General features: G+C 33.1%; 1 protein-coding gene across 1 annotated transcript in view; it reads right to left on the bottom strand.

Annotated features, from left to right (window-relative positions):
• The window catches only part of LOC145296658 (WASH complex subunit 5-like), a 151,949-nt gene that overhangs the window by 49,581 nt on the left and 77,046 nt on the right, over window positions 1–25,322 (bottom strand). The window contains exons 7-12 of the mRNA XM_080142595.1: window positions 17,637–17,862; window positions 11,860–11,973; window positions 6,327–6,504; window positions 6,108–6,232; window positions 2,068–2,197; window positions 338–450 (exon numbers count right to left, since the gene is read on the bottom strand). Coding sequence (XP_079998721.1) covers window positions 338–450; window positions 2,068–2,197; window positions 6,108–6,232; window positions 6,327–6,504; window positions 11,860–11,973; window positions 17,637–17,862 — 886 coding nt within the window. The remainder of the gene's footprint in view (window positions 1–337; window positions 451–2,067; window positions 2,198–6,107; window positions 6,233–6,326; window positions 6,505–11,859; window positions 11,974–17,636; window positions 17,863–25,322) is intronic.

Raw genomic sequence — 25,322 nt, 5'->3', positions numbered from 1 at the left:
AATATGAAATTTTCACAATAGCTTTTAGACAGCACATTCCTTGAGCAATGTTTCTGATAAAGAAAGAAGAATTGCTGTTTTTTGGGTCAGAATCTATTCCATCTAACACTTATCATTGACAAGTTTATAACCTTGAGGTAATATTATTTTAGCTTCTTACATCAAGTGGCTTCATGCCTAGTCTGGAGCAATTTCCATAAAAAATAATAACTATTCCCTAAATTTCAGCTACTTTGAAAGTGGGAGATTGCAGGATGAAAGTTTTTAGTTGCAGTGTGAACAGTCATGCACACATCGAACCCGCACAATGGTTAAAGATTGCAAATAAGTAACAAACCTCTTCCAAAGCTTGGATTAGTTGCACAATTTTCCTACCAGCAGTTGTTGAATCATCATAATCCAGGGAAGAGATCTGCTTGGCCATCTCACCAAACCAAGCTTGCAAGTTTTCTGTAAAAAGAAAATAGGAAACGAGAAGATATTTTTATGCTCTAAAAAAAAATACTTTATTTTGTTTGTTTTTTTAATTCTGTTAATTCTCACAAATCATGACGGCCCTTTCACTTGATTTCTACAAAATACAAATATTTCAGCATCAAAGCAGGATTCTCCTGAAACATTGTGTTAATAAAGAAGTCAAAAACATTAATTTCCTTCTCTATAATTGACATGTTAACTATGTTATAGCTTTATCATGATATTTTGGTGTTATTGCATTCCATGAAAAGGCGTCATCTAATCTGGTGTTGTTAGCTGAGATATCATAAATAGGAGAAGGTGCACTATTCCTGTGTATAGCCGTGTTAAGCCGATCTTATTAGGCCTTCAAATATTAGGAGTTTACTTGCAGGGTAAAGTACCCTCATGATAGGTTGTCCTAAAAACCCTTGTACAGCAAGACCAAAGACACACAAGAATGACATCTAGTAGGTAATTCAAACAAATTTCTTCTTTGTATGCACTCTTCAAATATGGCAAAACAGAAAGAAAAATATGGTGCAGAACAAAATTGATCAGTAATTTGTACGCACTGTCCACAGTGCACAGTGCCATGATCATCAGGAGAAACCACTTCACCATTTCAGCCCCTACAGCATATCTAAAGTGCCGAACCAAACCCCCAACAGGAGGTCACATTGGTAAGCTACTTTTCTGTCCAAAACAAATTGTTTCTTTTTAATCAGATCTAATATGATGATTTCTCCACTGCTTCTCGCACATCTGTCACAATGTTGAATAGCTTTTACTCAACATATCATCAAGCATCCACAGTTAAATATTACAAAAATTATCCTCTAAGATGATTTAATCCTTCTTTTCTCCACTGATTAATAATAATGATTGGTCTGGGGTTTTTTCTCCAATCCAGTGTACCCCTTTTGAGAGAGCCAAATTTTCCCTGCATTTAAAACTGACCTTGTGAGCAAGTGAATAACTATTCCTTTTTATTAATTCTTGTTTTTTCTTTTCTTTCTTTTCTACTGTTTTTATATTTAGTTATTTTAGACACGTCATTAAAAAAACGATTCTTATCATATTCCGTCACAATATAATAAGAAAATCATCGTAAAAACATAAACAAAAGTGTTTTTTTTTTTTTACATCATATAAAATTAATAAATAGAAAAGCATTTCTGATTAAGTGTTTTAAAAAAGTTTCTACATTAAAGCTTAATTTCTTGACAGATTCTGGTCACATGATGTCTCCTGAGTGCAAATAAGTTTGTTTTTTTTTTGACATTTTTTTATTGAATATTTGGACAGTAAAAGCTTCAACACTGAAAAAACTTTAATTAACATTGATATTATTATTATTATTATTATTATTATTATTATAATAATGATAATAATAATGATAATAATAATAATAGATATGAAACTTGGCAGTATTCATTTATTCAAGCATATTCAGCAGATAGTTGTCATGTTGTATAATTAATATAAATATTATATGTTGTTTGTAGTCGTTCATTCATTCCAAGTTAGCTTCCGTCTAAAACAAAAGCAAATCAAAAAGTGCACACGGCCAATATGCAGGGAACCAAGAAAGCCATTAACAGAACTTACCATTTTTCTCCACTCGAGTTAATGGTTTAGTCCCAGAGAATACCTCGCTTAGTTCTTGGATACGTTCACGACCTTCTTTCTTGTAATTTTCCCATTTGTTCTGTTTCTCAGTCATCATCAGTTTAAACATCTGAAGAAAAAAAAAAAAAAGACAACGATCATTTCCGTTATGCAGTAATCTTATCTCCATCTCCCTCTCTCTCTATATATATTTAATAATAACAATTAATCAAAATAATAACAAACTAGTGGGACCTGTCGAAATTCCACAACGGACTTATACATATGTAATATATTGATGTTGGCATTCTGTGGATGTCCAGTGTAAATGGAGATGCCATGATATTATTTTATCTTTTTTGTTAAAACTGCAAGAGTATTTACCTAAGCTAGCAGGGATGCCCAGTGTAGCCTGGTCGTAAAATACGCTTTAATATATTTTAATTTATGAAGATTTTGTATATATTATTAGAGTCAATTTTCTATCAATTCTTATATCTTATAAAGTTGTGGTTTCAAAAATAAAAAAATATATTCATATAACTTTAGTGCATCAGCTTTAATTGAAACTGAAATCAAAACTTATGAAGAAAAAACGTATATATGTATATTATTATAACTCAAGTTCCTTCAACTATAATCAAAACTTATGAAGAAAAAACGTATATATGTATATTATTATAACTCAAGTTCCTTCAACTATAATCAAAACCAAAACTTATGAAGAATTTTTGGTAAAATTATTTATTACAAGAAATGGAAGGTCATAACAATTAGACGACAGTCACTCGGAAGAAAAAAGATGTAAGTGCGACACACAAAATAACACGCACGCTATCGTATTAATATATAGATAAATAAAATAAAAAATAAGACGATTGTTGGGGTGGCACCTCTACAGATTCTGATGATGGACTATTTCTGATGTCACTTCTAGTAACCAGTTTCTGCTATCAAAGGAGTGGGTCGTAACCTTACTTTGTCCTTCCAGTTGAGCAGAGTCCCACTCAACCAATATACTTCTGTTAATTTGTTTACTGTTTCCAAACCTTATTCGTTTTTCAACATTTAAATCACAACAATAATAAAACACCTAAAGTATCAACAGAAAATAATAAAACATATCCAAGCACATACAAGTTAAAACAAGGTCGCCTTTTAATACATAAAGAGGACAACTCACTTCTCTCCAAAAAGAAACAAAGAGAAAGATGAATTAAAAGTCAACCAAACCTTTGTCTGATAAGGGTTCAGTGATTGGCCGGTGAAAACAGGGATGGAAATAACAAAGAATCTGTTTGGTTAGAGGCCAAATTTTATAACATTTAAAAAAATACAAGTAGTAACATCAAATCCATGCATTAGCCTGATGAGTCCTTACAACGGGAAAATGTGGAAAATTCTGGAGTGCTAAATTGCCCTATATCTTTTCATAACTTAGTACATATACATATATATATATATATATATATATATATTAGCGTTGAGACGACTCATCAGTATTGGAATCGGAGCTTTTTGTGCTATCAGAACCAGTATTGGAATCGGGAAAATTTGAGTTCATTTTCCGATGTCAAAACCGATTTCATTAATTATCTATGTTATTTAATTTTTATTTTTAGAAAACGTCTTCCTTGTAGTGATAATAAAATAATAAATATTTATTGATTTAAACTTCCAGTAAGACTAAAATCTCTAGATCTCACCCTCACAAGTGTTTTTACATTTGAGAAAATACATGCACGTTTAAGATGTGTTTTTACAGACAAAATAACAACTTTATAGTAAAATATTTAGAGATTTATAAAGAATTGAAATCAGGAATTTTGCATGGAATCAGTAATTGTATCGGAATTGGGAAAAATATTGGAATCGTCCCATCACTAATATATATATATATCTATAAAAGTGAACGTGTCTGTGCGTGTGTGTGTCTGTGTTCATTTCCCTACGCAGTAAGTCTGTCAAGTTTTAGTCTACAGACTAGAAATTTGATATACAAGATACTGAGATTTGGAAAAATCGATGTGATCGGTTTTTGGCCAGAAATTTGGCGATTAAGGGGTCAAAGTTCAATGATTTGATCTTTGAGAACTCTACCAAACTCCTCCGACAATTTTGGGTCTATGCACTTGAAATTTTAGATATAAGTTCCTTGGACATGGATCTAACTTAATAACTTGATTTGAGCCCAAAACAAGAAATTTTAAGGAGTCATAATAGGGGTCAAAGTTTTTAAAAAATTTACCTCTGCGGTCTCTAAATATTTGAAATTTTACATAAAGGATATTCAGAGATAGGGCAAGCTTTTTCATCAGTTTGGGTTGAAAATTTTTAGTTACCAATATATAAATCTATGTATGTATGTCTGTTTGCATGTCTACCTTAAACTTTCAATAGAGGCAACGGATTTTACCAAGATCAGTATTGTTTTAAAGTTCGACCTTTTATATGACAAATATCGAAAAATTGGCTAAAAACATTAATATCTTCCTCTTCAACTAGGCACTTTTCTACAGGGGGTCACTTTTTTCGCCGATACTTTTTAAAGTTATCTTCTCCTTTAGATTGTCTAGCCTTAATTTTTAAAAATGTCGCTTCCGGTTTGGCGGTGGTCGTAACAGCATAAACGCTAGGTTTTACCCCGTTCTTTTCCTCTTTTGCGGTATGGGTTCGAGCCTGCCTTCCTACTACCATTTTTTTTTCTTTTTGCTCAACATACACATCCAAACACCCGGGCAACGCCAGGCTGAAATGCTAGTATATATACATATATATATATACATATACACACACACACACACACAGGGTGTTCCACAAGTCGTGAACACATTTGGACATTAAATATCTCAAAAACCGTGTATGTCTGTGTGTGTGTGTGTTAGCATTTCTCTACCAAACTACTCTGTCAAGTTTCAGTCTACAAACTCAAGATTTGACATCAGGAGTATTGAGATTTGGGAAAATCTTTTTAATTAGCTTTTAGACAGAAATTTGGCTGTCAAAGTTCAAAGATTTGACTTAGGAAAACTACCAAACTCCTCCGCCAATTTGGGTCTAAACACTTGAAATTTTAGATGTAGGTTACCTGGACACTTTTTAATTTGATTTGAGCCCAAAACAATAAGGGGTCAAAATTTAAAAAAATTTGACCCCTGTAGTCTCTCCCAAATTACTCAGCCAATTTTTGCTCTAAATATTTGAAATTTTACATAAAGTGTATTCAGACATAGAGCAAGCTTTTTAATCGGTTTTTGGCCAAAGATTTTCCTGCCAAGGAGTCAAAGTTCAAGATTTGACCTTTGCAATCTCTAGCAAACTATTCAGCCAATTTTGAGTCTAAACATTTGAAATTTTACATAAAGGGTATTCAGACATGCAGCAAGCTTTGTGGGGTGGAGGGGAGAAAATTTAGCCGCCAAGAGATCAAAGCGAAAAGAGTTGACCTTTGCAGACTCTACCAAACACCTCCGACAATTTTGGTCTAAACACTTGAAATTTTATATGTAGGTTATCTGAACATGAGTCAAACTTTTTAATTATATATATATATATATATATATATATATGTGCACATAAAATTATGAACAGTACATAGGGCCCAAGCAAAGCTGGGCTGAACTGCTAGTATATATATATAATCATTAATATTAAAGTTGAACTTGATAGATTACGCTTTAAAATCATGTCATTTTCATTTAACATATATAGTTCAGTAGATATAGAGTCTTGAAATCTGTCCAAGACTTCTGGAACACCACATATATATGTATGTATATATATATATATATATATAATTCAAGGTCTATGTGTGTGCCCTATAGAGATAAAAAGGTTAGCGAATCTACATAAAAAATGTAAAAGTGTATTCCTATGTAACATTAACCAGAGATATTTGTGTTATTACTGGGATGGTAGTGCATGTCATTCCTAGCAAGACGATCATAGATCTGAATTGTAACAAGATGGTCGCAGATGTCACACATAACAAGATGGTCGCGAGTGTCACTCATAACAAGACAGATATGTGTGTCACTTACCTCTTTTAACTTCAGCTCATACTGGCCAATGTTGAGTAAAAGCTGGAACAGATCCAAAGGCGAGTACTGACTGTCTGCAAGAACCTGTTCACGTACCTGTCGGTACTTCTTGGCATTCTCTTGAGCTGCAACAGAAAAGAAATTACAGATTTAAATGGATCAAATAAAACAAACTATTTCAGAACATGAAAAAAAGACTAGAAATAAAGCTCAGCTTACTTGTAGGAAGCGCTGCAGTGTGTAACATCAACCAACGCAACGTAACATTCCCTTCACGCATCACGTTCATCAATCTCTGGATATTGTCCAAGACAAAGTCCTCTTGGAGCACCCCTTCTTGCAAGTATTTCTCAAGCGTCGTGTTTAACTTCTTCATTTTAGTGTTATACTTCACAGCCTGGAAAATTCAACAAGAAAATATGTCACTCATGTATTTGTTTGTTGGTATTTATGGCATATTCTTAGTTGTTTGTTGGTATTTATGGCATATTCTTAGTTGTTTGTTGGCATTTATGGCATATCCTTAGTTGTTTGTTGGTATTTATGACATATTCTTAGTTGTTTGTTGGTATTTATGGCATATTTTTAGTTGTTTGTTGGTATTTATGACATATTCTTAGTTGTTTGTTGGTATTTATGGCATATTCTTAGTTGTTTGTTGGTATTTATGGCATATTCTTAGTTGTTTGTTGGTATTTATGGCATATTCTTAGTTGTTTGTTGGTATTTATGGCATATTCTTAGTTGTTTGTTTTAATTGATGGCATATTCTTAGTTGCTTGTTTGAATTTATGGCATATTTTTAGTTGTTTGCTGGTATTTATGGCATATTCTTAGTTGTTTGTTGGTATTTATGGCATATTCTTAGTTGTTTGTTGGTATTTATGGCATATTCTTAGTTGTTTGTTGGTATTTATGGCATATTCTTAGTTGTTTGTTGGTATTTATGGCATATTCTTAGTTGTTTGTTGGTATTTATGGCATATTCTTAGTTGTTTGTTGGTATTTATGGCATATTCTTAGTTGTTTGTTGGTATTTATGGCATATTCTTAGTTGTTTGTTTTAATTGATGGCATATTCTTAGTTGTGTGTTGGTATTTATGGCATATTCTTAGTTGTTTGTTGGTAATTATGCCATATTCTTAGTTGTTTGTTGGTATTTATGGCATATTCTTAGTTGTTTGTTGGTATTTATGGCATATTCTTAGTTGTTTGTTGGTATTTATGGCATATTCTTAGTTGTTTGTTTTAATTGATGGCATATTCTTAGTTGCTTGTTTGAATTGATGGCATATTCTTAGTTGCTTGTTTGAATTTATGGCATATTCTTAGTTGTTTGTTTTAATTGATGGCATATTCTTAGTTGTTTGTTTTAATTGATGGCATATTCTTAAGGACAAGGTAATCCAAAAGCACAAAAAAATTTTAGAACTAAATGAATTCAAGGAACCTTTGTGTGTAACAGTTGGTGAAATTTCATCAAGCAATATACAGAAATATCCACATTTGTTTATTGTTTTTCATCCAAACAAGGCATACTACTGCTTGGAAAACAAGGGACTACTATTTAAGATTGAGGGGAGTTGAGCAGTGAGATGTCTGCTCACATTACATTTTAACTTTAACTATTAGTGCAGAAAGCTATCCGGCATATACGAATCTCAACAGTGAAATGATGATGTTGCTTGTCAGATTAGTCGAGCGTATATAAATCGAGGAGAACAAGTGTTATAAGTTCATCATTAATGTACTTTAAAAAAGACACAGGGATGCAAGATTGCGGCGATGAGGCAAAGGTTGGATCTTGGCAAATAGTGCAGGACTTATCAGATTTTACACTCTTTTTGGGGGGGATCCTTTCTTAGAGTGAAAGATTATGTACCGGTCGAGATGTTAGAATTACAGCATGTCTAACTTCTTTATTTTAGTGTTATACTTCACATTCAATAAGGAAATATCTCACTCACGTAAACTGTTTAGTTTGTTGTTGATCATTTTCTTTACGGGACATAATATGGATACAAGGTTTCATTTGAAAATTCAAATATTTCAGATTAGCATTAACTTTGATCCACAGTAATTAGAAGCCATTTAAGCAAGATGCCCTGAATTTCAATCAAGAGAAACAAAAGACTCCAACGCAGTCTGTACATATTGGTTGGACTTGGAGTATGTGTGCGTGATACAATTTTTTTAAGCACTAAATTCCACATCTACGCCTTCTGTTGAGGTACTTTTCATCAGTTGTTATTTTCATGACCTACCTTCTACATGGTCAAACTGGAAACTGTCCTCAACTCAAAAGTATCCTCAACCATCACAAATCCAAGACAGTCTGTAAACTGAAACAAAACTCATTGACACTCCTAAACTCTAAATATTGGCCTCTACTGTCTAGTATTTTGACTCCATCAATGTCACACTGTATTAATGATTAACAATCGTTTTTCAGCTTTCTTTTGTGTTCTTTTGTGAACAACTTCCTCGCCATTGTCTTTCGACCAAGTCCACTACCCCACAACTCTGCTCTTTTTTGTCATAGTTTTTCTCTTGAGAACATATTTACTGACAGCACATTTCTCTCACTTCTTTCCTTTTTTGTTTGTCTCTTAAGTCAGTAGATTTTTTTTTTTAAGCAATGAGAACGCAGCTAATTCTAAGTTCACCTTTAGAATAGAATTTGCTCATTGGCCCTTAAGTATGATTCCAACATTTTTTAAATTTTCAAACTACATGCCAGACAAAAGAAAAGCCAGAGTGGCTTCCACTGCTAGACACCTTCACACAATTGGAAACACTTTTACGTAGGGATGTTGGCAATCTTCAGGTGGTTCATCCTATAAGTACCTAATGTTATTCTAGAAAGATACATTGTGTATAAGGTAGTCGTTTTCTGTTTGTGTGTGACACCATCATAGATGTCGTAGGTCACTTTCACTGCTTGGTCGAAGTTCAGGCTCATCAGATCTGTCATCTATATATTAATACGATAGTGTGTGTGTTCTATTGTATGTCACACTTACATACGGGTCATTTGTTATGTATTTCCACTTCTTGTCATAAATAATTTTACCAAGAATTCATAAGTTTTGTTTTCGGTTTCGATTATAGCTGATGGCACTTAAGTCATCTATTTTTTTTATAAATAATTTTATCAAGAATTCTTCATAAGTTTTGGTTTCGGTTATGGCTGAAGGGACTCGTTTTATATATATATATATATATATATATATATATATATATATATATACTAGCATTTCAGCCCGGTGTTGCCCGGGTGTTTGGAGGTGTATGTTAAGCAAAAAAAAAAAAAAGCGGTCAATTTTTTTAACTTTGACCCCTATTATGACCCTTTAACATTTATTGTTTTGGGCTCAAATCAAGTTATCAAGTTAGATATATGTCCAAAGAACCTATATTTAAAATTTCAAGTGTTTAGAACCAAAATTGTCGGAGGAGTTTGGTAGAGTTCTCAAAGGTCAAATCGTTGAACTTTGACCCCTTAACAGCCAAATTTCTGTCTGAAAACCAATTACAAAGATTTTCTCAAATCTCAGTACCCTGTATATCAACTTTCGAGTCTGTAGACTGAAAATTGACTGAGTTATTGTGTTGGAAAATGTACACAGATACACACACACACAGACATGTTCAGTTTTATATATATATATATATATATATATATATATATATATATATATATATTTTTTTATTTTTTTCATAAGTTTTTATTTCGGTTTCGATTCAAGCTAATGCATCCAAGTCATATGGATATATTTTTTTTATTTTTGAAATCGCAAATCGATAGAACATTAACTCTATAATAATATATACAAAATCTGCAAGAATTAAAATATCATATTTAAGCGTACTTTACGACCGGGCTTTGCTGGGCGTTCATGCTAGCTTAGAGAAATACTTTTAGAGTTTTAACAAAAAGCTACAATAATATCAGAGCATCTCAACTTGCACTGAACATCTACAAAATGCCAAGATCAATATATTACATATCAAGGAGTCCCCTGTGGAATTTCCACAGGTCCTGCTAGTATTATATAAATAATTTTTTACTGTCAATTAGCATAATGTATCTTGTACGACTGTGTATGTGTGTTAATAAGTATCTTTTCTTCTGACTCCCTAGATTTCAAAAGGTTAAATAATGTCAATTCATTATTGTTAATCAAAGTGAATACAGACAATTTGTCGTTTAACATATTTCTTATGAAGATGAATTTGTTTAATGCAGTGCAATAACCAGTTGTTCTATTTATTATAGGTTGTAAGTTTGGTCCTCACCAGTAAACTATAATTTTGACATTTCTTTAATTTTCACACCACATAAGAATAAAAATTCTAGTACAATATAATAGGATTTCAAATGCATTTTAAGTAAAAAACACTATTACACTCTTATGCGACATGTCAATATTAGTAACAATTCCAAATATTGCGAGAAATAATAGAGTAATAGTAAATAATGATAATAATAGTAGAAAAATAATTACAAGTAAAAATAAAATTTATCAAATTATCAAGTTTTATTATATTTTATTTTGATGAAAAGTTACATATTTGAGTTATTTTTTATTTTCATTAAAAGTTACATATTTGAGTTATTTTTTATTTTCATTAAAAGTTACATATTTGAGTTATTTTTTATTTTCATTAAAAGTTACATATTTGAGTTATTTTTTATTTTCATTAAAAGTTACAAAAATGAAACGAAATAGTGAAAAACAAAAAATTTGGCACAAGGCCACATCATATTTGATAATGTTCGAGATTTCTTAAAGTCTAGAGTGAATAATTGCACTCTATTGGTATATATTTGCTTCTTCACGAAAGCAAAATGTGACACAAGGTCGTTTTCAATGTAGAAGAAAACCAGCTCCCCAAAAAGGGGCACTTTGAAAATAGGTAAAAATAAAACTTGCCTTTGTATAAAAGGGTTTCCCCTATATTTACAAAGGACAAATTAATTAAAGTGTACCATCAGATACTACACTGTGATCTTAGCCTGAAGGCCAAAATAATTGTAATCTACTATTTCAAAATAGAAAATGTCAGACTGCTAATAAAAAATTTTCTTTTTTTGTAAAAAATAATTCTAGCAAATCAGTTGTGATAATTTTTTTCATTTTTATTAATTCTGATATGACACATAAGTATTTATTACAGTTCTGGATCTTTAAGATGAGGGCTGATTGTTTGTATTACTTGTTTTGATTAAACTATTGTTCTCATCTTGAGTGTTATTTGTGCAACGTTTCAGTCAATGTAGCCTTCGTCAGGTATTTTGGTCGTCATCTTGGAAAAGAAAGGAGAAAAGTTACTGGCTCCGTAAATAGTTTCAGAACCACAATGAAAAAAAAACCAACTCCAAGAATAAGAAACCATCTAAAGAGCCAATAATTTGTCTCCTTTTCCAAGATGGCGACCAACATGTCTAACGAAGGTCGAAGGTTACATCAACTGAAACATTGCAAAAATAACATTCAAGATGAGAACAATAGTCTGGTCAAAACAATAATACATATGTAAGTATGTAGTGTTTTTACCTAGAATGCAAGGAAGAGTTTGAGTGACTCGGTAAAAATGACACCGATTAATGGCCTTTGAAAACTAATATAAATGATAGAATTTCAAGGATAAAATATATCTATGTACCAGAATGGTGAAATATTCTACCCGCATCTGATATGGAAAAAACACCCTAACTGACAAAGATAGAAAACATCTGAAACTTACCTGTTCTTTGATATTAGATGGTTCTAGCGTATTATTCAGAGCTGTCATAGCTGCTTTGTACGGTGACCAGACGTCAATAAGGTTCACAGTTATTCCCATATAAACGCTGATAACCTGAAATTATTTGAACCAAAAATTAATTTATTTTTGAACACGACAAATAAATAGGAAATTTCAAGGACTTTAATGATTGAATTTCAAAATATAAAAACGCACAAATCTCTTTACACAAAAACAAATGTGATTGAATTCCAAAATATACTGATCTAAATTTTTCTAAATATTACTAAGTCGTGCAACCTCTTCTGATGTGTATATGTGTGTGTGCGTGTTCCTTGTTTCTATTTCACTTAGTTACACATTTTTTATTCACTATCAAATATTTATTCATTTCTTGTTCAGAATTTAACAATTAAAAAAAAAAGAAAGAAAAATCTGTACAACATATCAGTGACAAAAAAAATATCATAAATCAGTTTATTTTTATAAAAAACATAATTTTTAAGCAATTAATGGGAATTCATAGACATTACAACATAAATCTCATAAGCTTTATACTATTGTTCAGCTATTTCCCTCTAGTTTTTTTTTTTTAGATTTTTTTCTCAAAATGGCCGGCAAGACAATCATTGCTTTGTTACTCATAAAATTTGATTTTCTTCTTTAAAAAATAAAACTACTTGATCAATTTATGTGATTTTTGTAATCTAACAATGAATCGAGCATTATTTTTTGAATGGCATAAGCGATTCAAGGAAGGTAGGGAGTCTTTGAGAGATGATGAGAGGTGTGGCAAGAGTAAGGAAGTCAGAACACCAGAGTTGATTGGCCAAATAAAGAATTTCATGGATAAGGACTGTTGTGTGTCTATAGAGACAATTATTTGCATAGAACAAAAGACGAAGATTTGCACAAAGTTTGCCCCAAGGGTGATCCATCCTTGTCACAGACTATTTGACCAAGATGGGCATAAAGACAGTTTCTCACCCTCCCTATATTGCAGACCTTGCTCCCTGTGACTTTTAGTTATCCCCTAAGCTCAAAAAAAATCTTAGAGGCTGTTGTTTTGAGGGAATCAAGGAGATGAAAAATGTTGTGATGAGGGTCATTGACACGCTTACACAAGAGGACTTCCATGGAACCTTCCAGAAGTTGTTGGAATGGTACAAGTGCATTGCAGCCAGAGGAGATTACTCCAAAGAGGACTAGAGTTTCATGTGTGTACTATCAGTAAATTACCTATACAAAAAATGTCTGGAAACTTATTGAAGGCACCTCGTACAATCAGACACACAACAAGTATTGATTGCAAAAAAAAAAAATGTGATAGAATGTTATAAACGTTGTACACATAGAAAGTTAAAATTAGTTTATATATTAGACGAAAAAAAATTTCATTTAATATTTGGTTGGTTGTTTTTTTTATGGCATATCAACCATTTTTCGGATTATTTCATGCTTATCCAGTAATTTTGGAAAAAAGTTCTATGCTTCAAGTTTCGTTTGATGGTTTTGTTTTAAAATAACTCAATCCTTTTCAGGTTATTTAATACCGAATCCAGTCATTAGGGAAAATTTTTTTATTTTTCAAGTTCTTTATATCTTCAAATATATATTCATTGTGTTTTGGTTTATTGTTTTGTAGAAAAAATTGTCTGTTTTTTTTATTTTTTTTATTTTGGAATTTGCAGCACATGATTGAGTTTGTCAAAGTGAAAGGAGAAAAAAAACCCAAATAACATCAAAGTTTGGTGATTTTGGCCAGGATTGGTTTGTTGGTTGTTTTTGTTTTACGGCATATCAACTCTTTTCAGGTTATTTAATGCCAAATCCAAAGATTTTGAAGAAAATTTTTTTAATAGAATATATTTGTTGTTTTCAAGTCGGTTTCTATTTAACCCATAGTTGGGACCCTAACAGGTACTACCACTCCAGATCAGAGTGGACCTGCGAGCAATGGCAATAAAAGGGTGGCTCCACACTCCCCAAAGCCTGCAAGCTAGGGCCTCACCACTGAATATAGTTTAAGCTCATATCCAGGATCTTTTGGCCAGGAAGTCAGAATCTTCAGACAGCCTGATCTGGTAGCACCAGATGCCCTACCAGGTATGACCTCTCTGGGAGCAATGGTAAAAGAAGAGTAAAGATACCCCCCCCCCCAGTGGGCCCAGAGGTGGAAATAGCCAAAATAAAAAAGTCACAACAAAGATTTTTACAGGCTATAAACGTCATCTCCATCCAATTTCTAAATCAACAAAAAAAAATTAGGTCTCTAGCACATCATGGAGAGATTCTATCGCAATTTGAAATCATGCCAAATTCAGTCACGCGTCACGTCGCGGAACGAAATGATTACGGCAAAGCTAAAAATTGGTAAAAATTGCTGATCGGTTCAGATTACGAATTTCCTATGGTAGAAGAGGCAAAATACTTATGTTTGTATCATCAATTGACTAATATACCTTTAGATATGTGATTTAGGCCATTCAAACTATATTTAATATATAATTTTGGCCAAAAAATTAGCAAAAATTAGCAAAAAATGACCGAAAATAGCCATATTTTTTGCAAAAAATGCACAATAATTTATGAATAACCCTGCAATTAGCAAGAAAACCGCTAATAGTGACATACTAAACCATATATGTTTTGAAAAATTTAGGATGAGGTTTAAAAAATGTTCAGTTTGATTTGTCACTATTAACGGTTTGAATACGATTTATTGTTGAAAAATTATCTTGAAATTCAATTTATCTATATTTGGAGTCAAATTGGCGAAACAAGGTTTTTCGACAATTTTGAAATTCACATTGTTTAAGAACAAAACAAGGTTTTTGAGTTCTGTAAAAAATGGTATCTTTCCTCCATTGAGCTCTTTCCAGTGAATTCCATAGGAAATAGCTAACATTCAATCTTTGTGTTGATGTGTTCTTTGTGTTGATTGTGATAATTTAGTTTAATCAACTTGCCTGCATTTAAAATTAGGATCATAGATCATTAGCAAGGGGAGGTAACGTGGCATTATCTAGTGTTAGTATAATGCTGTTTCATGCTTTATTAATATCATCTTGCAATTGATTATCTGTATATCTCTATCAACAGATCAAAGATGGCATCCATTGTAGATGATGATGGCACAGCTGTTTCTGAGTACCACGTTTTCCAGTCAATCATTGATGTGGCTTCTCAGATCAGCAGAAACAAATCTCCTGAGTATAAAATATGTCTGCAACATTTCATAGACACGCATGGTATTAAGGAGTGTGAAGAAGTGACAACATTCTTTATGACAGGTTGGAAGCGTTTTGGGCGTTTGAAAAATGCTAAAGTGGGAACCGCTAAAATCCTCGACCAGGCTTCAAAATTAACAACCAACTTTGAAAGACAGTGTCCACCTTCAGTAGAACCACAAAAGAAACGCAGGAAAAGTTTTGTTGATTTGGGCTCCCGGATGCAGAAGGAAAGAACTGAATCTCTTCTTCAACACATCAGTGACTATGTCCAACAAGAATGCCCTGAATTGAGTGTCACCCAGCTACTTGGATATCTGATTCATAGAATTAACATTCAGTCCGAGAACAAGATTGCCAAAGTCGGTCATGAGATCTTTACCTCCAGCATCACGAGCGCACGCTCCTTTAAAGTGGACGAGGCTATCGCTATTATGCACTCGCTGACACTTAGCAGGGACCAGATGAGGAAGATGAGAAACTTATTGTCAGAAGGAGTTTGCCTTACTGTCGGTGACCAAGGGTTTGATGTGAAGGTTATCATTCATGACACCATGAAAGATCTGAAGTTCAAAAAGCTCATCTCTGGTCTGGGTGGAGCTGACTGCATCCTGTGCAAGTCAAAACAGGCAGATTGGACAAAGAGAGGGAAAGTTTTGGAAGGTTTCCCGATTAACAGGTCGGCAGAAAACATCCTAAAACTGTACAATCAACTTGTGGAAGAGGACGGTATCATCACAACCAAAAGTGGAGATTTCGAAACACGTGAAGGACTTACCCAACAACCATTAACTACATCTGATCACTCAAGCATCACTGTTACACACTCGTATATCAATGGAACAACATGGTTTCTAAAGGTTCTCTATCGGTGTAACTGTGACTATCAACACTGGGTTGAACATGCTGATCTGCGAGGAGAGCCCATTCGACGTGCAAAAGATCAAGTTCTCGAAGCCATCTACACTGAGACTGGTCTGTATCTTGACAAGGTCAATACTGCAGGAGGTAAAGGAGGCACTTCAACGAATGGACCCCAGGGTAGAAGATTCTTTTCTGAGGAAGTCATTGATGTTATTGAAAATTTGGTTGAAGATAAACACCGGGAAAACCTGATGCTTCTCCACCGACAACTTTCGACTGTTTTGTCCATTGTTTCGTGTACACGTAAAGTTGATGTAATCAAATTCAAAGCTCCCTCCATCTATGTGACAATTTCCCATGGGTATTGATTAATCACACTCTATATGGCACCCTTCAGCACTCTGCTGAATTGATAACTCTGAATGATGGCTATGGTCTTGGTGCTCTCTCAGAAGAATGCCTGGAGTCCAACAACAAGGACATTTGGAACTTCTTACAATTTCAGACACGAAAAACTGACCCAATCCAACAACTGACAGATGCCATGGCTCGACTTCTGGAACGTTCAGATCCACGAATAAACAGCATAGCAACACAGTTTCAGCCGAAGAAGTTCTGCACTGAATGTGGCGGTACTGACCACACAATTCGCTCGCACAGTCGACTGTTTAGTCTGCCTAAGAAGTGGTATGCAAGTGTCATCGAAGACATTCTTCTTGATTAGTCTATGTTGATCATTGATTTCTTGTTAGTTTATTTGTCATTCAGTTTATACTTATATGCTAGTGTTGGTTACTTGAATGTTTAGAATTGACAAAAAATGGATTGCACTTTGATTGCAATTACAATCATCTCATTAAATCCTATTTAATAACTATTGTTCATTCTGGTCCGGGGAATCTGATCAACAAATAAGCCAAATTTTCATCAATCCTACCCTAAAATTGACAAGAATGTGATCCGCCTAGCTCTTATCTAATAAAAATTTTGGAATTCTCATAAAATTACTGAGAAAACAAAAAAGAAATTAACCCTCTAGCACCTCAGGAAGTCGTTTTATAACAAATTCAAGGTCGGAGAAAAATCTGGTTTTTATCCTCCGTCGTCCGCGACAAGCGTTGGCTCGGAAATCCTCATTTTCCCCATGAAAGGGCTCAAATGGTAATATAAATGGATTAAAAATGATTTCAGTAGGCCCAATTTACCATCTATATCCCTAAAAACTAATTTAAACCTATTAAAACATAGTCAGAACAACTTCCATTCCTATTTCCAAACTTTGGCCATCTGGGCCCAGTGTGCCCCCCCCCCCAAAAAAAAAATGGAGGCTTTACTACTGAATGATTTACAAGCCTTTACAATGGATACAGATTTTTTTTTTTTTTTGCTCATCTTCAACTCAAGCAAGGCGCATCACCATTTGGATTAGATGTGAAGGCTAATAATTGGGAGCATGCCTAAGAAAGACTAACAAGATGTTAGTTTACATTACATTTGAACTTCTGCATATCAATACAGTCAAGGAAGAAGGTAGTAGAAAGGCAATTCCAAAGTCTAGCTGTTCAAGGGAAGATGCTATTAGAGAGAAAGCTTTCTGGCATTCAGGGACTTTAACAATGAAGTTGTGTGATTTTGTGATAACTAAAATAACTGAAATTAATGCAAATAAATGACAAATCTTACCCAGTTATCAGGAAAGTATTTATCAACAATCTCCCTCATTTTTGCCTGTTGGTTGAATAGAATTTCTGGCTCAAAATATAGCATCACATAAAGCATGCTTGCTTGGGTGGCCAACGCAGTTGACCGATGTTCCGGGAGTGGATATGCTGCTACTTGATTATAAATATCGTCCGATCGAAGATGACCAATGACCATATTTATAAAAGTTTTGTCGATTGGAACACGACTGAAAGAAAGAAAAAAATTGTAAAAAAAAATTGAAAAAATAATAGTTTTATCAAATTCACATAGGCTCATAAAAAACAACTTCAAACAGGAACACTTATAATTGGGTTATAAGATATAATTGGGATTGTTAGGAAATGATATAAAAAAGGAGGAAAACCTACAAGAAAAAGAGGAAATAAGTTGATTAGCAGAACAAAATATAAGAAGTGAAGTTAGTAGAAAGACAATAAGGGAAGTAGTTCATTAAGGCACACAAATGGATTTGGAAATAGGATTGTTAATCAAGGTGTGGTGGTTACTGGGACAAATGAACGAACATAGAGGTCAATGTATTTGGAGTGAGTTTTGTGACAATTTACAATTTATGGACAGTTTTGAATTTGTGACAGTTGACGACAGGTTGTGGCTTGGACCAGGTCCATAGATCTTTAGATGAGAATATGAATTGAGAAATCAACTGCCAGACATGATCTCAAGAGAAAACTAATCTGTTAGGATTTAGAGGATCGATGGTGTCACACACACACCCAGAATACAACTGATATCTACATAATGTGTCGGAATCTTGTTTCTCTCAATTTTTTTTATACTTGTGAACAAATGTTTGCTCTTGACAATCACAATATATGAGAGATGATGAGATGGGCATGGAAGCTGAAAGCAGAAACAGTGTTGGTATTGATAATTCTTGTTGAGCAGAAAGGGGGGTGCATATGGTTTCACAAGAGTACCCACCATGAAAAATTTCAACATGATTCGATAAGTAGCTTTTGAGCTATCAACAATTGTACATTACGGGAGTACTTCATATGATATGGAGAAAAGAGAAGATTTCGGCCCATTCTTACATTGTCAGAGATATGCAGTCTCATAACTTCTGTTCTTATCCATAAGAATTAATTAAAGAAGAATTTAAATAGACCAACCTGCAAAATAACAGGGAAAAAGGCTTTATTTGATACTAGTGCAGTATAATAGGATTTCAAAAAATTGCATTTCAGGTAAAAACACAATTACATACTTATGTGCCATGTTGAAATTAATAAAGATTTAAAAATTACATAAAATGATAATTTAATAAATTCTATTTTACTTGTAATTATTACAAGTAAAATAGAATTTATTAAATTATAGAGCTTTATCATATTTGTTAATGTTGAAGAGATCTTAAAATCCAGGGTAGGTAACTGCAGTCTATGATTTTGACAAAATAATTCAAAATAAAAAATGGCAGACTGCTAATATCTACATTTCTTAAAAAAAGAATTGTTCTAGCAGATTTCCAACTTGATTATGTTTTGTAATTTTTGGATTTTGTACACATTTCAACGTAACCGATAAGTATGTGTTTTTACCTTTTAGTTGAAATCACCTTATACAGTACAAGTAGCAAAAGTTCATTTACCAGTGCAATTTTACCAAAAGTTCATTTACCAGTGCAATTTTACCAAAAGTTCATTTACCAGTGCAATTTTACCAAAAGTTCATTTACCAGTGCAATTTTACCAAAAGTTCATTTACCAGTGCAATTTTAAGAGTCTATTTTATTAGTACTTCTCCAGAATTTGAGGTACTTCAGAACAGGGTTTCCCAAACTTTAGGACACCATAGAGCCCCTGAAAAGGGTAAAGGTTTTTCACAGAGCTCCAACAAGACAATTTCTAAAATAAATATGAAAAAAATTAATTTCAAATTTTAACTTATACTTGTTCATTAGTTGTTCCTGTTCGTGATTTTACAATATTCTCATGTTCACAACGATTTTTTTGTTTTTGATTAATTAAAATTCTTTGCATTTTTGTTAATTTATTTTTATTTACTTTTTTCATGAACCATCCTGAAACTCTTTACACCTGGAGTTATATATAATATCTTTTTCCAGTAAAAAAGATAATTAATTAAATGTCTGCAGCCATTTAATTTTTCCATGTAAAGCATTTGGTTCACTTTAGGAAAGCGTTTCTGGACTCTCAGTCTCACTCAAGGAGTCACAGAACCCCGTAGAGTCCACTTTGGAAACCCTGAAGTAGATCTGCTAGAACTATTTTTTTAGAAAAAAAAAACATAGATATCAGCGGTCTACTATTTTCTATTTTTAAATAGTGCATTATATTTTTACAAAATCATAAACTGCAATTACCTCTCTTGGATTTTAAAAAATCTTCAACATTAACAAATTTGATAAATTTTATTTTTACTTTATAATTACTTTTGCTACTCAATCTTTTTTCATAATTTTTTAAATTTTAGTAATTTTGAGATGACAATAGTGTTTTTACCTAAAATTAGTGACAGGACAATTCCAATATTTTTCCCCGATTCCGATACAATTACCAATTCTCTACTAAATTCCAGATTCCAATACAACTACTGATTCAGATTTTTTATAAATCTCATAATATTTAACAATGAAATGGTTATTTTGTCCTGATTGCTGTCAGAACACATGTTAAATGTGTATAATTTTTCTTGAACGTAAAAACACATTTGTAAGGGTTGATCTATAGATTTTAGTTTTACTGGAAGTTTAAATCAATAAATATTTATTTTATTATTACTACAAGCAGTGGAAGATTTTATTTTTAAAACAAAATTAAATAAAAGTATATAATTAAAAGAATCGTTTTTGGCATCGGAAAATAACAAAAATTTTGCTCATTTCGATTTCAATAACCCCCAAAAGTTTTGATTTTTCCGATTCTCAATTCCGATTAATCGTCCCAACACTAGTAGTTATTTGAAATTTTATTATACTACACAAGCACCCTTTATTAAGTTGCAAATAAAAAGTAGCCAGTTCGAATGAATAAACAGTACTAAGGATAAAAGTTTAACATTAAAAAGTTATTGGTGCAATTTAAGGTAAGAAAACATAGATAGTATTTTGTTGTTGATTTGAACACTTGCCAATTGATTAGGCTGGACATTGGTGAGTATTGATCTTTTTTAAGTATAATGTGGCCGAAATCTATTGAGTTGTATCAAGGTTGGGCACGATAAGGGTCATTGGAAGCTGATGAAATATTAGCAGGGGCATTAGTGTTGCCCATGCGAAAGGTTAACATAAACCTGGTTGGTTGGTTGTCTTTGTTTTACGGCATATCAACCCTTTTCAGGTTATTTAATGCCAAATCCAGTGATTTTGAAGAACAATTTTTTAATAGAATATATTTGTTCTTTTCAAGTCGGTTTCTATTTAACCCATTGTTGGGACCCTAACAGGTACTACCATTCCGGGTCAGAGTGGACCTTGGAGCAATGGCAATTAAAGGATGGCTCCACACTCCCCAAAGCCCGCAAGCTGGGGTCTCACCATCGGATAGAGGTTAAGGTCATATCTAGGACCGCATAAAGTTAGTGTTCAAAACATGATGTGTAAACATTTGAACATTACAAAATAACAGTGATGATGTTATCTTGCTTATCACCGTGCACACTTTATGTGTACGTGTTTTAATGGGGATGGATGAATAAGATAAATAAAATAACAGTGAATGACAAAACAAGTAATAAGAGAAATAATGATGTAATTAATTAAAAAAAAAGAAACTATCTCACGCCCAACACAATCCTTTACCTGTTTAAGAGCCAGATATGTCCTAAAACTGTGGCCACATCTGGGCAGGAGCTGCTCACAGTATCGTGCCTTCACTAAGTTCAAAATTGGCTACGAAACCTAGTAGGTGAAGCCCTTTTCTCTTCCCTGCAACCTCTTCCCCACAGAAGTGACGTTGCAAACCTGTCCCTACTCTATCATTATTTTTATTGAAAGTGCTCATTTGAACTTGAATCTATGGCTTCATCCTGCCAAACTTTCACAAAAAACACTTGTCTAGCTACAACCACTATCAACAATTTCCCTCACTCTCTATCTGTGCCTAAATCAAAAATGTAAATTCCATGAACAAAGATTCTTTTCTAGAATTTCCAGCCTGTGAAACTCTGTTCTGCTGGCCTACTTCCTTGGTGACTACAATATGGTCATATTCAAGTCCAATGTAAAAAAATTCTTGTTGAGCTGTCCCCTTAAGCTAATTCTACCCAATGTCCACCACTAACATTTACTGTTAACGTTTAACTGTTGTTCCAGTGACCTCCGTACTCATTAACTCATTAGCCTTTATCCTTGAATAACCTTTGGGTCTTCATAAGAGGTGATTCCCTTATAAAAATAAAAGGGGGAGTTAGAAAGAGAAAGAGGATCAAGAAAATGAAAGAGGGGAAAACCTCTTGCTGCAAAACTCCTTACTTAGAAAACCTCTATAAATCTGTCCCCTAATTATAGTAGTCCCTTACGTCTCAATAGTAATAAGCCTTGTTTGGATTGAATAAACAATGTTATTTTTAATACAGAAAGCTTTGCATAAAATCCCATATTTTATTATCAAAGTTGTCATAAAATTCAAAACATTATATTTTTAATAGAAATCGTTCAAGACAAGGCATGAAACCACTTGAAGTAAGAAACTAAAAATAACTCTGAGATTAAAGTTTAGCCAACATCTTGATTGTAGAGCCATTCTTGTAATGAAAAAATGTAGTTTTCACAAACAAACAAAAATGGCACCTTAAATTCAGATGCTTTTAAAAGTAAAGAATTAATTCAGTCATTGCAAAGAGAGTGCTGTAAAGGACTAAGATATATATATCCTAATCCCGTTACAAAAGAAAATAATGAAACGAATGGAATGAAGGAAAAAAAAACAATTGCTGGATAAAATAAACGTGTCGTTTATTTACTGTTGAAAAATGAATGTTTTAGGTATAACACGTGTTCATGTCCGCGTTCGGGTGTAACCATCGTTTGTTGCGGGACTGGTGGTGTAGAAAGAAAAGGAAATGCATGTTCATCTCACGTTCGGGTCACTATTGTTTGTTCGCGCGTGGGAAGAGAAGTGAGTAATGTAGTGGAAATGGGAATGATAGTGCCGCGTGTAGACAAAGAGGATGCATGCTAGCAGTCAGCTACACGGAGGTGTTTTCCGGCACAAGTTGTAGATAGAGAGAGAGAGAAAGTAAATCCAAGTTATGGAGATAGAAAGTGTATAAGGTGTGCATACTGTTTGTTAGCCTTTTGCCCCACATATAGTAGCAAGTGGCGTGAGGCGCGCGCCTGCCGAAATGGCGGCGACTGGTGAGCCGACCACTCACCTCAGAAGGCGAGTTGGAAAAAAGGGCTGGAAACAGCTTGTCTCTTGCTTTTATAGTTGTTTCCGGTGGTCTTTTGCGCATGTGTGGATTTCCTTTGAAAGGGGAAGTGACGTTGTCCATGTGTGTGCACGTATGTGAGTACATGTGTGTATGTTAACGTGCGTGTGTATACACGTGAATGTGAGTGTATATACGCAAACTTGAATATATGTACGTCTGTTGACGTTTGCATGTATGGATATGACAAGAAATATGGCTTGAGATGTGAATGCATGTTTTTGTATGAGATTAGAAAAGGCTCGCGCAGTGCATAGTCGTCTTTTTTTTTTTTTTTTTTACACAGTGATCACCACTTATCAAGGCCCGGAAGCCACTCAGGGATAAGGGTTATTGCAAGTACATTACGTTAGTGTGGAGATTTGATGGAGTGTTTACTTAAGGGGGCGGTTCATTAGGAATTTGTTAACATTAGACTTGAAGACATCCAAGTTGTAGTCCGGAGGGAAGCAGGCAGACGGAACAGAGTGTGAAGATGGAAAGTTATCACTAAAAAATGGAGAGATTCTTACCATTTATAGCATATTGAATAAACAAATAAATCTATATGCATTAGTATATATTTTTGATTGTCGTTTTTTTATTTCTTCATATTCTATATAAGCTCCAAAGCAATTTGTTGAGCTTTGCATTATCCTGATAAGTCCCCTCTTAAAGAATTGATCTTATTCTTTTAACTATATTTTATATATATATATGTGTGTGTGTGTGTGTGTGTGTGTATATATATATATATATATATATATACATATACACACACACACACACACACACATATATATATATATTACTATTCTATTTAATCACATAAATTAATATAAGAAGGTATTTACTTCAACAGTGCTCAATACATAAATAGAGCTAAGTAGTAAGTTATGAAAATATATATAACAATTAAGCAATACAGAATATTCCGTGTTTCATCCCCGTAAAGAATTCGTCAGATTTATTCAAAGAGTTGTGGTCATCACACATTTTATTATAAACATATTTCATTTGTTTGTTAGCCAATCAACTTTTTAGTTGTAACCGTGACCATCCTAATCAGCCAATGGTCAATGTAATCTCTCCAGATGTCCGGCAGGAACCAGAGAATAAAAGTTGTCATATAAAAATATAACTTTTGTGTCATGTCGTCTTAGAACAAGCAGGTATGTGTTTATTTGTTGTTTAAAATGAACTATTTAACATGTACTGTCCACAACTGTTGGACATACCATCATCTATAATATACACTCTCTTCATCATCATCTTCCTTTTGTTGTCATGTACAAGCATTCGTTTGTACAAGTAATTGTCTTTTCTCTCTGTAAACATATTGTCAATACATTCACGTCATCGTTTTGTGTCAGCACCACAACACAAGTAATATGTCTATAAGATTTGGCTTGCCACCGACAGTGTAGCATCTGCATTATATAGATATCAAATATATACAACAGATTTGTTACATACACAAACTTCTACATAATAGAGATTACAACCAGAACTTGTATAAAACTGGTAGGCCTGAAGAAGAGCCATTAAGCAAAACCGTCCAACCCAGGGGTTTTCAAACTGTGGTCCGTAAGGACAAGACAGGGGGTCCATGGCCGGACAGCAAAGGCTTTTTTATGGGTAATTTGGTTTTATATATGTTTTTTAATCAAATTTTTCTTCTATAATCTGTAAATGCATGTACCTAAAATTTTATTTTTTTAGTTAAAGCTCTTTCCTTTAATGGAACCCCATCAGCACCACCAATTTAAAATTTTGTCTGATGGTTTTAATTTAATAATTAAGCAAAACATTAAATTAGCATTAAATGGATGTGAAACGACGATGATAATATTTAGTAAAACGAATATGAAGCCAGTTTTTAACAAATTATGTTTCGAAATAAATAACTCATGTGATACAGCCAGAAACGTTCATGAGATTTTCCTACGAAAATCATAGAATTGTGACGATAAACCAAACAAAACACAATCGACAACATAAACAATGAAAAACACAAAAGTTGGCAAAACAAAACCTTGTACATTTATAAATTATGAGTTTGGCAAAAACCAGAGAATTGTATGGACAGATTTTTATTAGAAAAAAGATGAAACACCAGAAAATTGCATAAATATACAAAATAAAAAATGTTCTTCAGATTTACAATAGCAAAGAAAACTGAGTTTATATTCATTTTATTAAAAAATAAATAAATAAAAATAATCAATAATTTTCTTTAAATAATTCTATAATTTTCAGTCCAAGTTTGTA

Source organism: Euprymna scolopes, chromosome 17, assembly GCF_053919585.1.
Source record: "Euprymna scolopes isolate OS-2025 chromosome 17, ASM5391958v1, whole genome shotgun sequence".
NCBI lineage: Eukaryota > Metazoa > Mollusca > Cephalopoda > Sepiida > Sepiolidae > Euprymna > Euprymna scolopes.
Note: the sequence above shows the minus strand (reverse complement) of the source record. Positions and strands in the feature narration are given on the sequence as shown.